The following is a 20,940-nucleotide window of genomic DNA, read 5'->3' as shown; positions in this document are numbered from 1 at the left end:
CACCTGAGCTCCTCGGTCATTGACCAGCTCCACAGACCAGCGGCCCTCGTACTGGATCCACACAAATATCCCGCCGTCGGTGTCGCAGGTCGCCAGTTTCTGGAAGGGTTCGTTCCATCTCACCAACACCACCTAGAAGAGCAACAACAGCTCGTTCAGGACCAGAGGAAACACAACCTTTACCTGCTACTGTCTGCATCCTCAAAGACATGGATAGCAGCTTGAAAGAATTTACTGACATTGTTGAGCAGTTTTATCTGTATATATTTAAGAAATATTTGCATATACAGGTGAAACTCGAAATTTTTTTATATATCGTGCAACAGTTCATGTATTTCAGTAATTCAAATTAAAAGGTGAAACTAATATATTTAGTGTATATATAACTATATAGCATGATTATACTTTTCAGAGGGCCGACATTTCTGTATTTAAAATCCTTATTTTTATTGATTTCATTTCATGTAATATTCAAATTTTCTGAGATTTTGAATTTGGGGTTTTCATAAGCTGTAACCCATAATCATCAACATTATAACTTTTGCACAATATTCTTATTTTTCACCTGTATATTATAGATAAATATTTTATATATAAATAAATAACAACATTTTCTTAAATATACAGTACACATGCATGTGTGTGTATTTATATATACAAAATAATTATACACAGTACACACACATATATAATGTAACACAAACTTTTATTTTGGATGCGATTAATCGCAATTAATTGTTGCCCAGGACTAATTTAAATAGACTAATATATTTGAACAACTTTACTTGTTAGCATACAAAGGCCTCCAATAAGACAAAAAGCATTTATGGATTTTAATTATTTTAATTTTGTTATGCAGAACTTGGCATTTATTTTAAATGTTTACATCCCAGAAAGAAATTTAAAAAAAAAAAGCGAAAATTAAAATATATTTATATTAAGTGATCGACCGATACGAGTGTTGTAAACACTAATTCACAAACCAGGGTTTGTGCAGAAACTGTAAAAAGAAACTCCTAAGCACTACTTTTTTGGTTTTCAAGGACTACAATCAGAGATCGCACTTGTCAAACAATATCTTTAGGATTTAAAAAAAAAAAAAAAAATACTCAAATTACAGATGTAAGGTATCCAAAATACAACATTATACACTAAATACAATGTTTATAATAGCTAGTATTGTTCAATAAATAACATTTTATAATATGATGTTGGCGTACTTCGTATATTTTTTCGAAAAAATAAAATTTCATATAGATTGTATCAGCGTCTATCACAGCTTCACGTTTAAAGTCTGTTTAGAGAGAACGGTGTCGTCTTAGCGGCCCCTAATTTAATAACAAATGATCATTTAGACGGAAGTGAATCAATCAAAACTAACTTTAGCTGGAAAAAACATTTTTCAAGAGCCACTATAAAACCAAACCAATCTCTGTTACCTTAAATTAAATGTTTATCTCTGTAAAGCTGCTTTGAAACTATCTACATTGTTAAAAGCGCTATATAAATGAGGATGACTTGACTTGTCATAAGTCAAGTACTTTTCAAGTAGCTCTTCGTAAATATGGCTGTTTTCAGGACTTAAATTTCAAAAAGTCAAATTCAAGTACTTTAAGCAGCTTGTATGAACCCTGACACACACACACACACACACACACACACACACAGCGTGTAAACAACGTGTGAACAATCCCATAATGCCAGAGACGCAGGTAAAACACATGGGTCTATATTGAGATCAGTCGTTCTGCTCGGACGGAGAGAGACGCAGCGATTTGCCGGATCAAGCGTCATAAGATAAGACTAAAGATTTGTCCAAATGCAGGGATTACGGTAACCCAACGCCACAGACACCAGAATAACAATATTCATGATTCTAAAGATGAAAATACAGAATTATTTTAGACGAATATGCTTGAACTCTTACACTGAATAAATACATTTAAAATAGGCTAACATAGACCACTTTTTACAGGTAACATCAGACATTTGGCATTATCAGGATCAGTATTATTATACATTATATTCAACATTATATATAGTAGTTTAATGTAGTAATGACACTAAAACTCTGAAAACTTTAATTTTTTCCTCACATAGGAATTTTTATTTTGGGTGAACTATCCACGATACATATTGATGCATTTTTGTATTGCGATATATTGTGACACCCATACCTATTATGCTATTTTAAAAGTTCCTAATGTTGTTTTGGAGTCAAGTCTCCTTTATTTATAAAGCGCTTTTTGCAATACAGATTGTTTCAAAGCAGCTTTACAGAGATAATATTGTAATAATATTGTTAAATATAAAATTAAATAGTCTCCCACAACAGGTTTACATGCGTCCAACGTCAAAAAACACACTAATTTTCTCTTTGCACATTCCCTGATTTCTCAGAGACTGAAACGGTTCATTCGAAGATTCAGTCTCTCTAAACTCCGCCTCTCTGAGAGCTGCTCTGCTCGGATTGGTCAGATGGTCCAGTGTGTTGTTGTGATTGGTTGACCACTTACAGCGTGTCGGAAACGAAACGCCCAATTACCATATCTGAATTTCTAATGGCGTCGGTTTTAACATTTTAATTCCATTAAATGAATCAAACTCTTCCAGTCTCAGATTCACTACAGTGTTTGAGGGCGGGGCTAAGAAACGCAGTTCAGCCAATCAAGACCAGAGGCGGGGATTATGCAAAATGAAGTGAGCAATGCCAGTCCTATTAATGACGTCAGTCCGATATCAGACTCTACACATATAAACATGTTCAATTTAAGACTTAAGACCTTTTTAATGCCACTTTGAATTAAATTTCAGACCAAACCTGTGATGGAAATATCATACGTTATGAATAAAAAACTCCACATTTTGAATTTTTCCCTCAGTATGTTTCTTCTGTGAGTTTTTTATGTGCTGTGATGCTCATTTGTTTTAATTTCTCACTATAAAATCTCTCACAGAGTCTGAACAACGCTACCAGAAATACATTATCATTATCAATCGCTGTTTATGAAATAAAATCAGAATTATTCTCACGATTCGATGCTTCACTGGTTATTTGATGGACATTTGGTCCGTGAGACTGGAGAAATTTTAGCGGTAATGTGACCAGAAATATTTAAGACCCGTCGAATCTTAATTTAAGACATTTTAAGGCATTTTATTAGGAAAACTTTAAGACTTTAAGGACCCGCGGCCACCCTGGATATATAATAAGTTATAATAAGTGTTGTTGTGAATGTAAAGTTAAAGTGATATATTTCAGGGGTTTTCAGATAGTTTTGCTTCTAGATTTTCAAAAGAATTTGGACATTAAATGGCGACCCAATACAGAAAGTGAATTGTTGGAACCCATATTTAATGCAATGCATCACATGTAGGACTGCACAATATATGGAAATATCGTACATATATCGTGATATGCATATCGCAACGGCTTGCAATAACTGACATCATGAACAAAAGACAGAAAATCACTCGCTGCTCTCGGCTGAGTAACTTTTGTAGCTTTAATAAGAATCAGGATATATTTAATTCATACAGTGAAAACTAAGCAGTGTTTATTTTTACATTTGATTATTCAGTTTCTGTTGTTAAATAATCCTAATGTATGATAACCTGAAACTGATGTTGAAATAACACTTCTTATGCGACAGTAAAACACTCAGAAGCTGTAGGGATGTTTTCTTGTCACAAAAAGAATGTGAAACACGTACGTAGATTATATCATTTTAAAGATAATTGAAGTTTATTTTACACACTTTAAGCATTATCGTAGGGCTGGGTACCGAGTTCGGTACTTTTTAGGTACCGACCGAATTGCCTCGATACTGCAGAGTATCGAAACATGTCTTGTTTTTCTGTACCAAGTTTCGGTACCTAAGTGGTTAATCTCGTCAACGTCAGTGAAACAATAAACATGCAGCATGATTGGCTGTGGCGGAAAAACACTAGTTTACGCGGCTGCCCAGAGACGTGCCTCGTCGCACGTGAGGCTGTAGTGTGTGTGTGTGTGTGTGTGTGTGTGTGTGTGTGTGTAAGCGTCCAACCCAGATAGATAGAAAATATGTGGAAATGATCAAAAGTGTACCAATGTACCCGACTCGATGCCATAAGCACACGATGCAATATTTTCGACAAGATAATTGCTGCCAAGACCGGTAACACGGTAAATCTGATAAGGCACTTAAAAGCGCACAGAATACACTCGAGAGTAGAAAGTTTATCCGCCTTCGACTACAAGAACTGGAGCCCGTCACATATAAACCAAAACTCAGCGTATAGGATACTTGCCTCACAGACATGAGAAATAGTTCTATATATGTTCCAAATATGTCTATTTTTAATGGAAACAATTAGAAATAAATAGTTTGATTACCAGGGCTCTCAAGTTTTATCAAAAGTTTAGAGTGAGATTTAGGGGAGGAGCCACCCAAATATTTGCAGCAGCGGTCCCTCGACCCAACCAAATTCGCTTCAATTTTTGCTAGCAGTTCAATTTTGCCTATTGTTCATAATTGACCAGCACAAATGGAAATTATAACAATTGTTAAATCTGATAAAAAGACAAATTCATCCAAATAAAATAAATAGTTATATTTAAAAAATAAAAATTTATTGAAAAATAAAAATAAATTTGACCCCAAACAAGCCAACTGAACATCAGTGCTCAATGTACATAACATTTAGGGCTGGACCAGAATATTCGAATATTCGTTCGGTGGGTTGGTATTCGATTTGAAAATTTGACATTCGAATATTCGTTTTTTTTTTTTTTTTTTGCACACCTGGGATCCCCCGCGAAACGGTTCTCACTCGCGCTTGAATAAGGCCGGCGACACACTGGCTGCATGGCGTGAGCGTCTCAGCTGTGTGGCATGTACGTTTTTATTTCAGCTCCCATGTTAACAGGTTGGAGTTTGCACACTGCCTGTGTGAAACACGCGTCTCAGGCGCGGCTCGAGCCACGCGGAAAATGCGTGCATGCTAGAAATAGAACCGACGCCTGACTGCAACGGGAGTGTTCTCTGGCTAGAGCGCAGAACAGCGGAGTTTGTATGGACCGAAGTGCATGCCTGAGCTTGTGTTTTGGGTTAAGCTGCGTTGCTTTGACATTGTGGAAAATAGAATAATAGAAACAAAATGTATTAGCCTTTTACCCGTTATTATCAATCTAAATTAATCTCGTTTTTAATTTAACTTAATTTCGTTTTTCTTTATTTAAATTTCGTTTTTTCTTTATTTAAGTTTCATTTTTCTTTATTTAAATTTCGTTTTTCTTTATTTAAGTTTCGTTTTTCTTTATTTAAGTTTCGTTTTTCTTTATTTAAGTTTCGTTTTTCTTTATTTAAATTAATTTTTTTCTTTATTTAAATTTCGTTTTTCCTTATTTAAATTAATTTTTTTCTTAATTTAAATTTCGTTTTTCTTTATTTAAATCTACCCTTTACTGTGTCAGTAATTTGTTAGTCAGAAAAATATTAGACTACCTTAAAAGTATTGCTTAATTTAACAGACCTGTGTGTGTGCGTTTAATATCATAGTGGAGTGTCCGTTCTCGGAGCATATAAACCCTGCCCGCGTGAGGTGCGCTGCTTCCCGCTCGCGCTGTTCTGTAGCTGACTAAAAGTTTATTAATTCTGAATGTGTCGCGTCTCGCGTGTCCATCTATATTGCACCAAATGCAACACTGCACTCCCTTGTGAAGTCGGTTGGATGAACGGTTCTCGAAATAATCAAAATGCAAAAAGACAGACCAACACAGAGATTCCTGCCTTTATTAGTGAAAAGAATATGTTCAGCCCCCTCTCGCCGAAGCTTCGAATATTCGATGTTCATTACTACCGAAGCTTCGAAGCTCAAAAAATGGTATTCGGACCAGCCCTAATAACATTGTGTCATAACAACTTGCCCTGAGCATGTATGTCAAGACCCAAACCCGTCACCTTTACAGGGGTCATCGGATGCCCATTTTCCACAAGTTGGTATGATTCTTTTGGGTCTTCATGTAAAGTTTGTAACATACTTTGGTTAAAATTTCTCAATGGTTGTGTAAAACAACACCCTTTTTACCTCTTCAAAAACAGCTCAGTTCACAGTGACCCGTTTCGGTGCATGTCTCTTTAAAAGATAATGAGCAACAACTTTTTGGCTTTTTGAGGATTAAAAAAAGTGAATGGATTTTTTTCACTGCATGGTGATTGTGTCCACACACTGCAAAGACACATTTATTTGAAAATACCTTATAAAAGTGTATTTTGCATCCGATGACCCCTTTAAAAGAATTTGGCTATACTCCTCAACATCAGCTCTCACTGTCTTTGATCACAGGCAAGAGATACCGTCCAGGAATCGTAAAATCAAAATGCTAAAAAAAAATAAAATAAATGAAGATGTGAGCAAACCGCGTTCATCAGATCGTACTCTTTCAACTTCCACTCCGTGTGTGCGCGTGTTGTCTAGTAACGAACGAGCTTGCAGCGGGAACACATAATTTACCCGGAAACAACTAATTCTAATTTCTGATTGGCTGGTAGCCTATATTTAACTCAATTCACATTTATTTGTATAGCATTTTTCACAAAACATATCGTTTCAAAGGAGCTTTACAAAAAATGCATGTGTCTAAATTACAATTTAGAGTGATCTGTTATCAGGGGTGACTGTGTGTAATGCATTTCAATTAATTTTCATTCAGTTTCATTGTTAAACAATGCATTAAGTTAAGGCAGAAACAATGAGCTCATTGAAGTAAAGAATACATGTTGTTAAATGATTAGGAAACATAGAAAACTTTAGCACTGGTGCTTTTTTACAGACTCAAAATATGAGTGTACAAAATAAATGTTTTTTTTTTTAGGTAATGTTATATGGATTAAATTGGTATCGAAAAAAGTATCGTTCAGGAACCGGTATCGAAGTCAAGGTATCGGTATCGAAAATTTTGTTACGATACCCAGCCCTACATTATCGTATCGCATATCACATTATTTAATGAGTTTTCACATATTGCATTTTTCTCCAGCATCGTGCCGCTTTAATCACATGCATGAAGACTCAGTCTAGCAACAGGTTCTCTCTTTAACCTCAGATGCGACCCATGATCTGGTTACATAAGGTGGACTTAACTTGTAACAGGACAAAAGCTGCGTAGAAAACATGAGAATCATCTTTGCACCTTATGATTAAAGGATCGTTCACCCAAAAATATGAATTCTCACAGACAACAAATCTGTTTTTTTTTTCCCTTTAGTAGAAAATAAAGTGTCAAAGAATAACTTTATGATACTTTGAATTTTTTTGTCACCGTCTGCTTTCATGCATGCAAAATAGCGGCGAGAAAAGGGGCTCAAATTATTCAAAACATAAATAAAAGTTCACACATTGTGTTGCCAACTAGATCAGCTAATATTTCCTTTCTCCCAAACTACTATTTTTAGCGCCATTTGGCCTCACTTTACAGATAAAGTATGAAAGAGTGTGTGTGTGTGTGTGAATACGTTTTATATGAGAGGCAGATGTCGAGACGCTTTAAAGATGCAACAAGGATAAGAATCCCAACAGAGAACAGATTACAGCTGGTTTATTTTTACCCACGTCTATTTTTTGCTCTCTTTATATGTGACACTTATAAATCGAAAGTGCTCGGAAGAAAGAAGCAAAGCAGTCTTCGTTTGTTTTTAAGTGCACAAATCCCATTGTTATAAAGTGTTACCTGTGCTTTTTATATTCTTCAGATTCTTATCAATTAACAGAAATGTTTACAGTTTTAGTTAACGATAATAACCCAAATTCCAGCCTACACTAAAATAATAATAGCATAAATTTTGCTTAATTTACATGACCACCCTGCATATTTGGGTCACAAAGGTATTTAGTTGTTTATGTATATCGATGTTTTATTTAAATTACTTTAATTATAACTAGATTAAGTTGGCTTGAGAAAGCCGGACCAGAAAGTTTGAAGAAGTTTTAAAAGTTGCTATGGTGTTCTGGGCGGTTGCTAAGGTATTTTGGGTGGTTGCTAGGCGGTTGCTATGGCTCTCTGCGTGGCAGTTTGGAGTTGAGTTGCCATGACGACTGTCCTCAAACAACACTGGAATAATAACACAGTTTTGTCTCTCTCACTCTCATTTATTACTAAAAGTTAGTAAAAATGATCAAATCTCAAAAATAAATGCTTCAGATGCTTTGGCGTCTACTACTTTAGTTCAATTGGGTGTTCGTTTAATAATTGATTATGATATAGTTATATTATAGAAAAGTCTGTTAGTGTATCATCTACTGTGTGAATTATTAATTGTATTAACTGTGTGAATTTATTATTGTTATTATTATTATTATATTTGTGGTTTCATTGTGTGTACATTTGTTTATTTATTTATTCAGAGTTAAGAAAACTGCATTTGCTTCATGGTATTGAAAACTATGATTAAATAAAAAACAACACAGAGAGGACCACTGGAATAACACTCAGTTTTGTCTCTCTCACTCTCATTTAACGGAGTGCTACACACACACAGTACGGGATGACTACACACACACAGTACGGGATGACTACACACACACAGTACGGGGTGACTACACACACACAGTACGGGGTGACTACACACACACAGTACGGGATGACTACACACACACAGTACGGGATGACTACACACACACAGTACGGGATGACTACACACACACAGTACGGGATGACTACACACACACAGTACGGGATGACTACACACACACAGTACGGGATGACTTCACAAACACAGTACGGGATGACTACACACACACAGTACGGGATGACTACACACACACAGTACGGGATGACTACACACACACAGTACGGGATGACTACACACACACAGTACGGGATGACTACACACACACAGTACGGGATGACTACACACACACAGTACGGGATGACTACATACACACAGTACGGGATGACTACATACACACAGTACGGGATGACTACACACACACAGTACAGAGATCAAACTGAACGCAGAATTACATATTCCAGTCGAGGTTCAGAAGAGAGATGGTTAGTGCTAATGATCTCATACCTCATAACCTGACAGATCTCATTAACCAGCGTCGTCAGCCGGCTGTCAGGAAGGGTAATTAAACTGCAGCCCATGATTGATTTCACACCCGTTATCCATGATTCAACGGCTCAACGAACACAAGACCAAATCCTATTCATTAACACTGTCTGTGAGCCGTTTTATGATTCACTCGATGCTTCTAAAATGCGTTTCTTAAAGATAAAGACCCACTGATTGCCTTGAAACGAGCAGCATTATTCAGGGTAAAGATGTCATTTCCACGGGAAAAGGAAGAGGGCGGGGCATATCGAATAGCTCCTCCCCCTTTAAAAAATAGCCAATAGCGGTTTGTTTATATCACAGCTCGGGCAGAGCCGTTGAGATCGTATTTTCCTCCTAATCTCTAAACGTTTCTTCTCCTAATCTCCATATCGCTTGAAAATACAGCATGTGCAGAATTCAAAAGATCCAATACGTTTTCTGGTCCGTGTCGACTCGATCATATGATCCGCCGTGTCTCTGGACCTCCCCTATATAGTGCACTAAGTGCCATATTTACACTGTCTGAATCGTTCCCAGTCCCCTATATAGTGCACTATGTGCCATATTTACACTGTCTGAATCGTTCCCAGTCCCCTATATAGTGCACTAAGTGCCATATTTACACTGTCTGAATCGTTCCCAGTCCCCTATATAGTGCACTATGTGCCATATTTACACTGTCTGAATCGTTCCCTGTCCCCTATATAGTGCACTCCTATCCCCTATATAGTGCACTATGTGCTATATTTACACTGTCTGAATCATTCCCTGTCCCCTATATAGTGCACTCCTATCCCCTATATAGTGCACTATGTACCATATTTACACTGTCTGAATAGTTCCCTGTCCCCTTTATAGTGCACTCCTATCCCCTATATAGTGCACTATGTGCCATATTTACACTGTCTGAATAGTTCCCTGTCCCCTTTATAGTGCACTCCTATCCCCTATATAGTGCACTACGTGCCATATTTACACTGTCTGAATCGTTCCCGGTCCCCTATATAGTGCACTATGTACCATATTTACACTGTCGGAATAGTTCCCTGTCCCCTTTATAGTGCACTCCTATCCCCTATATAGTGCACTACGTGCCATATTTACACTGTCTGAATAGTCTCCTGTCCCCTTTATAGTGCACTCCTATCCCCTATATAGTGCACTGTGTGCCATATTTACACTGTCTGAATCGTCTCCTGTCACCTATATAGTGCACTATGTGCCATATTTACACTGTCTGAATCGTTCCCTGTCCCCTAAATAGTGCACTATGTACCATATTTACACTGTCTGAATAGTCTCCTGTCCCCTTTATAGTGCACTCCTATCCCCTATATAGTGCACTGTGTGCCATATTTACACTGTCTGAATCGTCTCCTGTCCCCTATATAGTGCACTATGAGCCATATTTACACTGTCTGAATCGTCTCCTGTCCCCTATATAGTGCACTATGTTCATTCCCTGTCCCCTATACATCGTTCCCTGTCCCCTATACATCGTTCCCTGTCCCCTATATATCGTTCCCTGTCCCCTATATATCGTTCCCTGTCCCCTATATAGTGCACTATGTACCATTCACCATGTAGTAAACAGTAAATGAGTGAACAAGTGACTGATTTCAGCCGCAGCTTCAGCGTCTGTTTATAATGAAGGGGCGGACCTTCAGATTCTAGAGAGCATTTGATTGGACAGAAAATCTGATGAGAAGCTGAAGTGCAGAGTGATGTCATCAAAATCATTGATCCGGAAGTGAGAGACTAAGTTTTGAATGCTTATATCTTCTAAATGTAATGTTGTGATTGTTTTAGAGCGCACTAGCTTACAGATAACAGTAAGGCTAACATATCCATACTAAAAGACAAAAACATTTTGATTTCATGGGGACTTTAAACATAATATGCATTTGTGTATTTTGCAAGGTTCTCACACCCTTTTGACCAATGACTTTTTCAATCCTGGGAACTAATGTATTGAAATTCCTTCGCTTGTTAGCATGCAAAGGCCTTTTCTTTATGCAATTTTAATGCAAGTTAGAATGTGAAGATTTTCTTTCTTTTTTTTAACCATGCAAACATACACGCAAAAATAAAAAAACATTCACACGAGATCAAGCAATATGAGCAGGTTGTTAAAATAGCCATTACATTTGCATTCTCGTGCACTTTTTTTTTCTTTTTAAATGCCTCTTTTCCAAATCTGGCCCCAGGAAACCTGAATCTGGAGGCGGTTTGCATGAGATTTTATCCGCATCACACAACCTTAGGCTTGTTGTCTACTGTTTCTGACGCCCTACCTCACTATTGTGTCCCCTCAGGTTGAAGTTGATGCGCTGTGGGGTGGTTCGGTCTCTCCTGCAGTGGCTCGAGGTGAACGTCACGCCCACGACGCCCCTGCCGTTCCCCGTGGCGAGCCAGCCTTCCTCATAATAGCGTCTCCTGCACACGGGCTTCTCCTTCTCGCTTCGGGGAACGCGACCCTTCCAGGACAGGCACAAGATGTTGGAGTCGCTGCACAGGACGGGACCGTTCTCCACTGCTGCAAACATATCTGCACGATCGGATTCACGCAAATCCACAAAGTCACCCGGCTAACCGGCGGGTCCTTGGGGTCCAGGTGAGAGCGGCTGCCTGTTCACAACCACGTTCGGTCCGAATGCATCTGCAAAACTGCATAAAACTACTAACAAGGCACATATGTCAAGCTGAGAGGCAAACACAACAAGTGCCCGGATATCCAAGCAGGAATTCACCTGTGTGTGTCCGATTCCCAACAGCAAAGAGGTTGAAAATATCCAAGTCTCAAAGAAAACTTTCCCCTCCTTCAGGCTCGAAGCTTAACCTCATGATGTCATTACGCACGATGCCCCGTTCGTGGTGACGTCACCGACGGATGAAAACGCTCCGGTCCTCGTGCTCGTGGCAGCAGCGCGCGCACGGGATTCTCCTGCGCGTGTCGTCATCGCATCAGAGGAGCCGCCGGCCAATCAGCGTCGGGGATTCCTTTTAGAGGACAACGGCAGACATATAAACACAATTGGCGATTCAAGAATTCAGCACAATTAATCATGATGAGCATCTCTTACAACATAAAAAGTCTCGGATGATGTTGTGGCTATCAGTTTAAACTCAAAACTCAAACATGTTAGGTAGCAGAAATACTTTCTAGCAGAATAAATGTGGTTTAATTTGCCGTTTCACCTTAGTATTTCGAAAAATCCCCTGAAATTACAGTATAGCAACACCAAACGAAGAATTAAAGAAATATATTTTTTAAAATGATCCCTCTTTCAGTGCTCTAGATTACAAGTAAACGCCACAAACATCCTAAATGCCGCATTTTTTCACCGCTTTATGAGCGATCCAACAAAACAACACCAATATTTTAAGAATCAAGTATGTATTAATCGATCCTCATGAAATCGAGAACATAAAACCAACATGATCACAATACGTGCTCGTTAGATTTAACAGCTGACACTTCTAAGAAACCCATCTATATACAATCTTTACATGTACTTGATTGATTCGTTTAGTAGAACGCCTTTGTAATAATCGCGTTGTGAAATAAACCGCTCTTTGCTGCATTTCTGCGTCTCTGGCTTTTGTTAGCTCCGCAGCTACACTCACTTCGCGCGCTCGCTCATTGTTTTTCCACTATAAAACACAATAGTAGGATGAGCTAGAAGAACGGAACCGATCTAGGGATGATACCGAAACCCAAAGGAACCCATGACGATCTTTACCTGTGAGTGTGGATGTGAGAAGAGTGTGTTTTTAGCGCTGCTGTCTCTGATTCTGATGATGCCTGGGCCGCTGCGCTGGGTCACGTGACCACCATATGATCACATATTATATATTTCCCCTCAGTGATTTCTTTCCAGAACGTGTACAGAGGATGTGTATTTTTAACATACATATATATATATAACATTCTAATATAACAGAAAAAACTTAAATAAATAAAGCCATAAAAAAATATTATTCACAGTGAATCGTGTCTCATAATTTTATTTATTTTAATTTGTTTGCAGATTTATATTTCAATAAAAATAAGCAGGAACAAGAGGTGGAGGGAAAACAAAAATACTGTTTTCATAGCTTTTTTAAGGAAATTCCTCATAATGCAATGCATTATAAATCGAAATGCTTCATAAGTGTTTTATTTCTAAGCGTTCACCTAACATGAATAAATTAGAAATTGGAGCATGCTACAAAACTTAAACTTATTTTTCTTTTCTTTATTTATTATTTAGGTGTTTTCAGTGTTATTGTAATCGAAATGTTCAGGTTCATATTCAATGTTTGAAATGAATGATGTGTTTGGAAGTTTGAATATTTGCGTTGGTCGAAGTAAACTATTATCAATAAAGTGTTTTAGCGATACAGTTATTCAGTCACAATAAATTATTACACGTAACAAATACATAAACTAATTTTTCCATCAAGTGTTTTAGTTTGTTTGTTTTTTTTTTTACACAAAAGCTGGCTAACCTGGATTATTGTTGTGATTCCCTGCCGTTAGGGGCACCATTTCGCGCGTCTGTGTTTTGACGTCACTTCCTCCCGCCTGTCGAGGCAGAAAACATGGCGGCTTCCATGGCGAGCGTCCTTTCAAAGACCATTAATAGACACTTCTTACAGGTACTGTTGATTCTTTCACACGGTTTATCTGTCTCTGTGATACTACATGAGCGTAGTTGTTGATTCTGCTGAATGTTTACTGTGTTCTGTATCACAGGCTGCTGTATTACAGCATCAAACACGGTCAGTTTCTCACTTTCCTGTTAAAGAATTGCGGCTGTTTTGAAGCTTAATGCGCGCTCAGACTCCACTGTGTAGAAGTTAAACATCATTGAGTGACAAATGTTTGTTTTCAGGTTGATCCACAGATCACCGTCTCCTGTCGTGAGTATCTGCTTTTATATTCGACCTAGTGTTTAATATTACTGTGATTAAAGTCTTTGTAGCCTGTGAATGTGTAAGTATGTATATTTGATTGACAGGTGTCAGAGGAGCCGGACACTCTCTATCAGAGGCTGTCAGTAGAGGTCAAAGGTCACGATAGGTCAGTTCTGGACAGTTATGAGTATTTCGCGACTCTGGCCGCCCGAGAGCTCGGACTCACCCTGGAGAAAGTGTGAGTATTATCGAGCTGAACTCATATTTATATTTTATTTTATATATATATATATATACAGGGCAGGCCAATTTGGCCTCTACATTTTTAAGTTACCGGTCATTCAGAACTTCTTCTAGCCGAAAGAAACCAAATTAACTACGTCACAGCTTAGCCTATATATACATATATATATATATATATATATATATTATAAAATTTGGATTTCATACATTAATCTCTTATTCAAACAGAATCCTGTCATCCAGCAACTCCTCCTCTTTCATCCTAATCGCCATAAATGTGTTTTAGATGCACAGATCAATACAGTACAAAGAACATCAGAAAATGTTGACTGTTGGAAAATATCAATGTATTTTCTGTTCACCGAATGCTTTTTAGTCTTCGCTATTGCTTCAATGCAAATGAACAAGCGAGCCGTTATTTGTTGTGTAGTGACGTGTGTGTTCAAGTAAAGCCAGATATGAGCAGATTCTGTACATATTTAATATATCATGATGACTCACGAGTATTTCTGCTAAATCTGTGCAGATTTGACTTGCACGAACTTCCCAGCAAAGCGAGTAAATATATTGAGTAACACGCAAATTGGCTCGTGATTTGACAGAATTACCGCCAACACTTGATTTTTACCCGCATTTAGTGGCTGTTAATTTCAAAACCCTGTATATGTGTGTATTTTTAATATATATATTAGGGGTGCAACGGTTTTAATGGCTCACTGTTCGGTTTGTATCACTATTTTAGGTTCACAGTTTCGTTATGTTCAGGAGAAAAAAAGATTACTGTCAAATAAAGAAAATAAAAAACAAATAATCTAACCACAAGCAAAAGCACAAAAATACAATAGAGCAAAGATACTAATAAAATGAACTGTGATTTTCAGGTAGGTCTAACATTAGTTTTCAGGTACGGAAATTGAATAAAATAATCAAATGTAAAATAAAATTGCATATTTGACTGTATAAATTAAAGATGAATCCTTATTAAAGTTACAAAAGCTATTGAATTCAGAGCTGATTCAGTAGGCCTACACTAATACTGTGAGTTGTCTTTCTCGACTATAAGTTCACTTAAGGCATAATAAAATTATATTTTTTATAACGGTATATATTTTATAACCGTATGTCTGATAGGATACTCGTCAAGACGGACGTGTTGACATACGTTTGTGTGAATTTGTCTATTCAAGTGCAAGACTTTTAAGAGAACTCAATATGTGTGCGCTGTCTGAGAGGAGTAGGCCACACACACACACACACACACACTTAAATGAGTTTAGTTTTAAACACTGATAGTAACGTGTGCAGTTCAGGTCTGAGCGCATTGAACAGTTTACGAAGAGTAACCATTTTTGATTATCGCTGTTTTAATGTATTATTTGGGAACCCAGCGAGTGAATTTATCGACAGTGGAACATGTTATTTTCAACAACACAGATTATAGATGCGTCATCAGTTTTGAGATCAACCGCGGTGCAAGTGCGTCCCGAACCGTTACACCCCTAATATATATATATATACACAGGTGAAACTCGAAAAATGATAATATCGTGCAACAGTTCATGTATTTCAGTAATTCACTTAAAAGGTGAAACTAATATATGTAGTATTTATAAGTATATACATATGCATGATTATACTTTTCAGAGGGCCGACATTTCTGTATTTAAAATCCTTTTTTTATTGATTTCATGTAATATTCTAATTTTCTGAGATTTAGAAATTGAGGTTTTCATAAGCTGTAAATCATAATTATAACTTTTGCACGATATTGTAATTCCTCGAGTGTCACCTGTATGAACTAAATTAAGAACTCATAATCATCATAATTATAACTTCTGCACGATATTGTAATTCCTTGAGTGTCACCTGTATATAGGGCTGAAAGTGTTGTTCTGTTCAGGTTTGAGCCGCTCAAACACATCGATAAACTCACCCTGCTGAAGTCCATCCACATCTTCAAGAAACACAGAGCTCAGTACGAGATGAGGACACACCGCCGGCACATCCAGGTGAAGCACACACACACACACACACACACACACACACACACACACTTCTGCTCTGCTCTGCGCTAATAACTTGTGTTTCTAGCCGGTGTAATATTTTAAAGCAGACCGTAACTTAAAAATAATCTTATATGTTCATTATAAAGTTTTCAGTGATGGGATTTCATATATAAAAATGTGTTTACAGGCTATAAAATGTATATAATATATAAAAAGTTATATTTTATAAATGTATAATAAACATTATATATATATATACATAATTGTATATTTATTATATTATTTTTTATTATATTACTGATATATACTTTACTATGAAATATACATGTATATGAAAAAATATATATGTAATTTTATACAAAATTATAAATGTGATTTTTACTAGTGGTTCGACCGATATGGGTTTTTTGATTGCCGATATCTTAGAGAGCAGGGTATATATCAAACACATATATATATATACACACACACTTTATATTTATATAAATCAATAATAAATTAGATAAACTTAATAAATATTTAAAATAAACATGCTTAGGCCCTATACTTTAGATGGCAACTTCTTAAAATATATGAATATGTGAATAAAAAGGAAGTAAACACTGTAACAGGACACTCAGTAATCTGGTTATTTCATGCGCACTGATAATCATATTTTTTTTACTTTGACTTTTGTCAAGGTAACTAATTTTACATACAGCACACAGTGAAAACACATGAATATGACACAGTGGGTCACTGGATATAGCACAACATATTTTAAAATGAAGGATTTAAAGTGTTTCGATCGCGTCTCCTGTGAAGCTGATCTTCTGTTCGCATTTACTCACTGCGCTCGGACCGTCACTCGCAGGAACACGTTTATACAGGCTACAAATGCACACTTCACAAGATATCACAGCTGGATTCGATTAAATCTGCTAGGTTTGTGAAATTAAATGTTTATTAGATATTCAGAGATTTGTTTAAATGATGTAGATGCGCATTTGCTGAATGTTGACGGTGAATGAGAAAGTATTTTAGCCTGATTATTTGCCTTTTCGGTTGCAAGTAATATAAAAGCAAACGCATTACTGTTTCGCATACCATTTACTTTCTTTGATTACCAGTTCTGTAGCCACCGGTTCTGTCTAACAAAGTATTAGATATGACTGACAGAGAGACGGAGAATGTGAGCGAGCGCTGTGTGATCTAATTCAGGCCGTCAAAATAAAAGTCCCGCTTCCAACACATCGGCCAATCAGAAAAACTTATCGGCCGATGCCGATATTTTATATATTAGTGCTGACTTCTAATAGTCGAGGATTCGATTCGATGACGTCTGATTCGACTATGAACCTCATAGTCGAATAGTAGGGAAGTGTTATGTAACCAATACGGGGGTGACGGTTATAGTTGAACACCGTCATTAAAACTCTATAACCGCCAAAACCGTGCTATTAAAATATATAAAAAAAAAAAAAAATTATCATAGAGAATGTTTAAATACTAATATCATCTTACGAGGGAAACGTAACACTAAAAGTTAGTGCTGCTTCGGAGGCTGAGTGCTGGAGATGATTCGGGAGAGGTCTGTGCACCTTTACCGATCAGAGCGCGCGCTGACACGGAGTAGAGCCTTGTTTATACTCGACGCGTCCGCACGGCAAAAAATGACGCGTTGGGTGCGCAAGACCCCATTTGGCTTGGCTGTGTGCACGGCTTTTTTTTGTAACAGCGCCCGCGGCGCCGCGTCCGAGGATGAACGACTTCGAGCCGAATCTGCCCGAGCATGTAGGCTACGTCTCACCGCACCGGCACGCAGTTTGCGCGAACTTTTCAAGTTCATTGCAAAGTTGTTTTGTTAAGGTTTTGTTTACTGTGTGTGATCTATTTAAAACAAAGCACATTTTGGCACGTTGTTGTTTTTGAAGCCAATTTGTTCCTATTTTATGTGAACTTTTCTGATGTTTGATATTTGTGATAGGTTTTGTTCATCTGGCTTTAAATGAATAGCCTAAAAGGTATTTGTTACACACCATGTTTTTCTTTAGCTCTTTTGTTTGAAATGGAAAAAAATCTAGCTGCCATCTAAAAAAAAAAAGGTTTGTCTATCAGTCGACTACGGCAAAATCTAACGAATCAGATTCGACTATGAAAATCCTTAGTCGAAAACAGCCCTAATATATATATATTAATTTAGGGTTTATTTGTGTGTATGTGTTTATATATATATATATATACTTTTTCTAAAATAAAAATCTCTACTCTTTAAAATGCCTGGTCATTACAACTTCAACATCTTTGCGATTTTCAGATTTCTCGAATAACGGGATCGAGCGCGCGGGTTTATCTGGAGTATATCCAGCGTAATCTGCCGGAGGGCGTCGCCATGGAGATCACCAAGGTAACGGCATCACACACACACTGTACAAACACACCAGTGCGATATTAAAAGTGTGTTTAAGTTGATAAAGCGCGTTTCCTCCTCTATAACGCAGTGTTTGTTCTCGATAGACTGCGGTTGAGAAGATCCCGGAGCACATCCAGAAACCACTGTGGGACGAACACAACCAGTGATTCCCAAATCAAAGACTTTACACAAACACATCCGCCAGAGAAAGGCTCGTCAACGTGTGTTAAACTCATTTAGAGTTAAAAAATTTAGCTGTAAACCATAAATGCATTTCTTTATGAGCTGTATTTCCTTTTTTATTTCAATGTTTTCCTTTACACACCAGCTAACTCTCTTTCAACGTGATTATGACGATCTGTTATTAATTTTTAGTGCTGGGCAACGATTAATCGCATCCAAAATAAAAGTTTGTGTATATATTTAAGAAATATTTGCATATATTTCTAAAAAAAAATTATATATCACACATTTTTCTTAAATATATACATGCATATGTGTGTATTTACATATACAAAATAATTATCAGTTCACACACGTATATTATGTAAGCAAATTTTATTTTGGATGCAATTAATCGTTGCCCTGCTCTGTTTATTAGTTAGTTAATACCGTCAGTTTTGTCTCCACATTATAAAAAGATGATTGTATCTGGATATAGATGTCAGAAGTGTTCATTTGTGTTATATTTAGCATTCAATGAATCAGTGAACTGTTGTGACGTTACATCAGAAGATTCCCATAATTAAAAACACCAAGACAGGTTTGCAGAAACATCCTTCCCTTTAATGCAAGAGTGACATCAGCATCTGAGAAACACAAACTATACATCTAGATCTGTGTGTGTGTGTGTGTGTGTGTGTGTGTGTGTGTGTGAACTGTGCAGTTCAGATGAGATGTTACTTACGGGGTCCTGTCGTTCTGCAGCGCAAACCAAATGACTCTTTCCTCTGAATCAAAACAGTCAAATGATTCACTGTTCGTTCGTTCTCTCATATATGGAGATCATGAACACAGAACAGCAAGACGTGTCAAATACATTCATCATACAACTCTGTTAACAGAATTACAACATTGAAACATTTAGATTAGAGAGGAGAAACTCCTGAACTATATGATCCAGATCTGCATCAGTTCAGAATGAATATTTTTTATGTTCATCACTGTAGAAATGATAAATGACACACTATTAGATGTGAGAAACCCTCTGGAGAATCCTTCAATTATATTATGAATCATTTTTTGCATGGTTTTCCTGTTCTCTCTGCAAAGCTGCTTTGAAACGAGCAGAATAATGCAAATGAGATTATGCTTTTCCTTTACTATCTGCTATAAAAAACTAGTTAACACTTACATTTAAGCCGTTATATATAATGCATTATAAGGGTATTTTAATGCATTAATTATGCAGTTTTATCTGATGATTAAACACTTACCTATTCATCGACAGAACCTGCAAATATTATCATGCAATAATGCATTTTAACTTTGCTTCCAATTATATAATGCATTATACACAAAGACTTCACGTATGGTGTTCCCAATGATTTTTATTACGTTTTATAAAGAAATTATAACATTTATATTTAGGTAAAAACCACAATATGGTTCTTTACAGTGAAAAACACTTATAAAGCATTTTTACTTTCAACATTTACTAATACATTATTAAAATCAAAAGTTGTATGTGTTAAAATAACAGTTTACAATAATCTTTCGTTCGTTAACATGAACTAACGAATTAACATTATTAATCCTAATTAATTTAGCATTTAATGCATTCCTAAAATCAAGTCATATCTGTAAACATTGATGCACAGTGAATTGAACATGAACATTTTAATTACTAATAATAATAATAATAATGTGCTGTAAGAATATATTGCTTAATTCAGATTAATGCATTAAATAATGTTTAGTCTTACCATGTTTTTTGACGGACTTGGAAAGTATTTTTATTAACTAGCACTAACAAAGATAAATAAACACCATCACAAATATATAATAATGTGCAGTGATACTGATATTTGTCTACAAAACTTAAAATCTGAAGCTTTCCGATCAGAAACATTCAGCAAGACTTTTGATCAAGCTTTAATTCACATCAACTCAGATTAATAAATGCATTGGTTCATTTACAGGGGTTGACGATGAAACTGAAACGGGATTTAATGCATATATATATATGTGCCAATCTACACTGATGTTACAGCGACTGAATTAGCAAAATTTTGAATTTTTACATGAAATATTGCAACATAATGGGACACAGTTTGGAGTGTATAGGTTTTTTATAACCGATAATTAGCATGTTTATGCA

At 36.6% G+C, this 20,940-nt stretch overlaps 2 protein-coding genes across 3 annotated transcripts in view; one reads left to right on the top strand and one right to left on the bottom strand.

Annotated features, from left to right (window-relative positions):
* The window catches only part of tulp4a (TUB like protein 4a), a 35,106-nt gene extending 22,126 nt beyond the window's left edge, over positions 1-12,980 (bottom strand). Inside the window, exons 1-3 of one of the 2 annotated variants that reach the window (XM_077232033.1) lie at positions 12,824-12,980; positions 11,375-12,080; positions 4-132 (exon numbers count right to left, since the gene is read on the bottom strand). In XM_077232033.1, the coding sequence (XP_077088148.1) occupies positions 4-132; positions 11,375-11,626 (381 nt within the window). In that variant the 5' untranslated portion in view covers positions 11,627-12,080; positions 12,824-12,980. The remainder of the gene's footprint in view (positions 1-3; positions 133-11,374; positions 12,081-12,823) is intronic. The other variant, XM_077232034.1, reaches the window with a different exon arrangement.
* Positions 12,981-13,615: 635 nt separating this feature from the next.
* Positions 13,616-19,394, top strand: mrps10 (mitochondrial ribosomal protein S10). The gene is made up of 7 exons (XM_077232030.1): positions 13,616-13,721; positions 13,819-13,844; positions 13,958-13,985; positions 14,084-14,217; positions 16,123-16,231; positions 18,525-18,614; positions 18,725-19,394. Exons 1-7 carry the CDS (start codon positions 13,665-13,667, stop codon positions 18,785-18,787), a joined length of 507 nt encoding a protein of 168 aa, XP_077088145.1. The 5' UTR covers positions 13,616-13,664; the 3' UTR covers positions 18,788-19,394.
* The last annotated feature ends 1,546 nt before the right edge of the window (positions 19,395-20,940 follow it).

The sequence above is a fragment of the Siphateles boraxobius genome, unplaced genomic scaffold (genome assembly GCF_051911475.1).
Source record: "Siphateles boraxobius isolate OS27281-9 unplaced genomic scaffold, OSU_SipBor_1 162, whole genome shotgun sequence".
NCBI classification, from domain to species: Eukaryota; Metazoa; Chordata; class Actinopteri; order Cypriniformes; family Leuciscidae; genus Siphateles; species Siphateles boraxobius.
The sequence above is the reverse complement of the archived record's forward strand: the minus strand, read 5'-3'. Positions and strand labels throughout refer to the sequence as shown.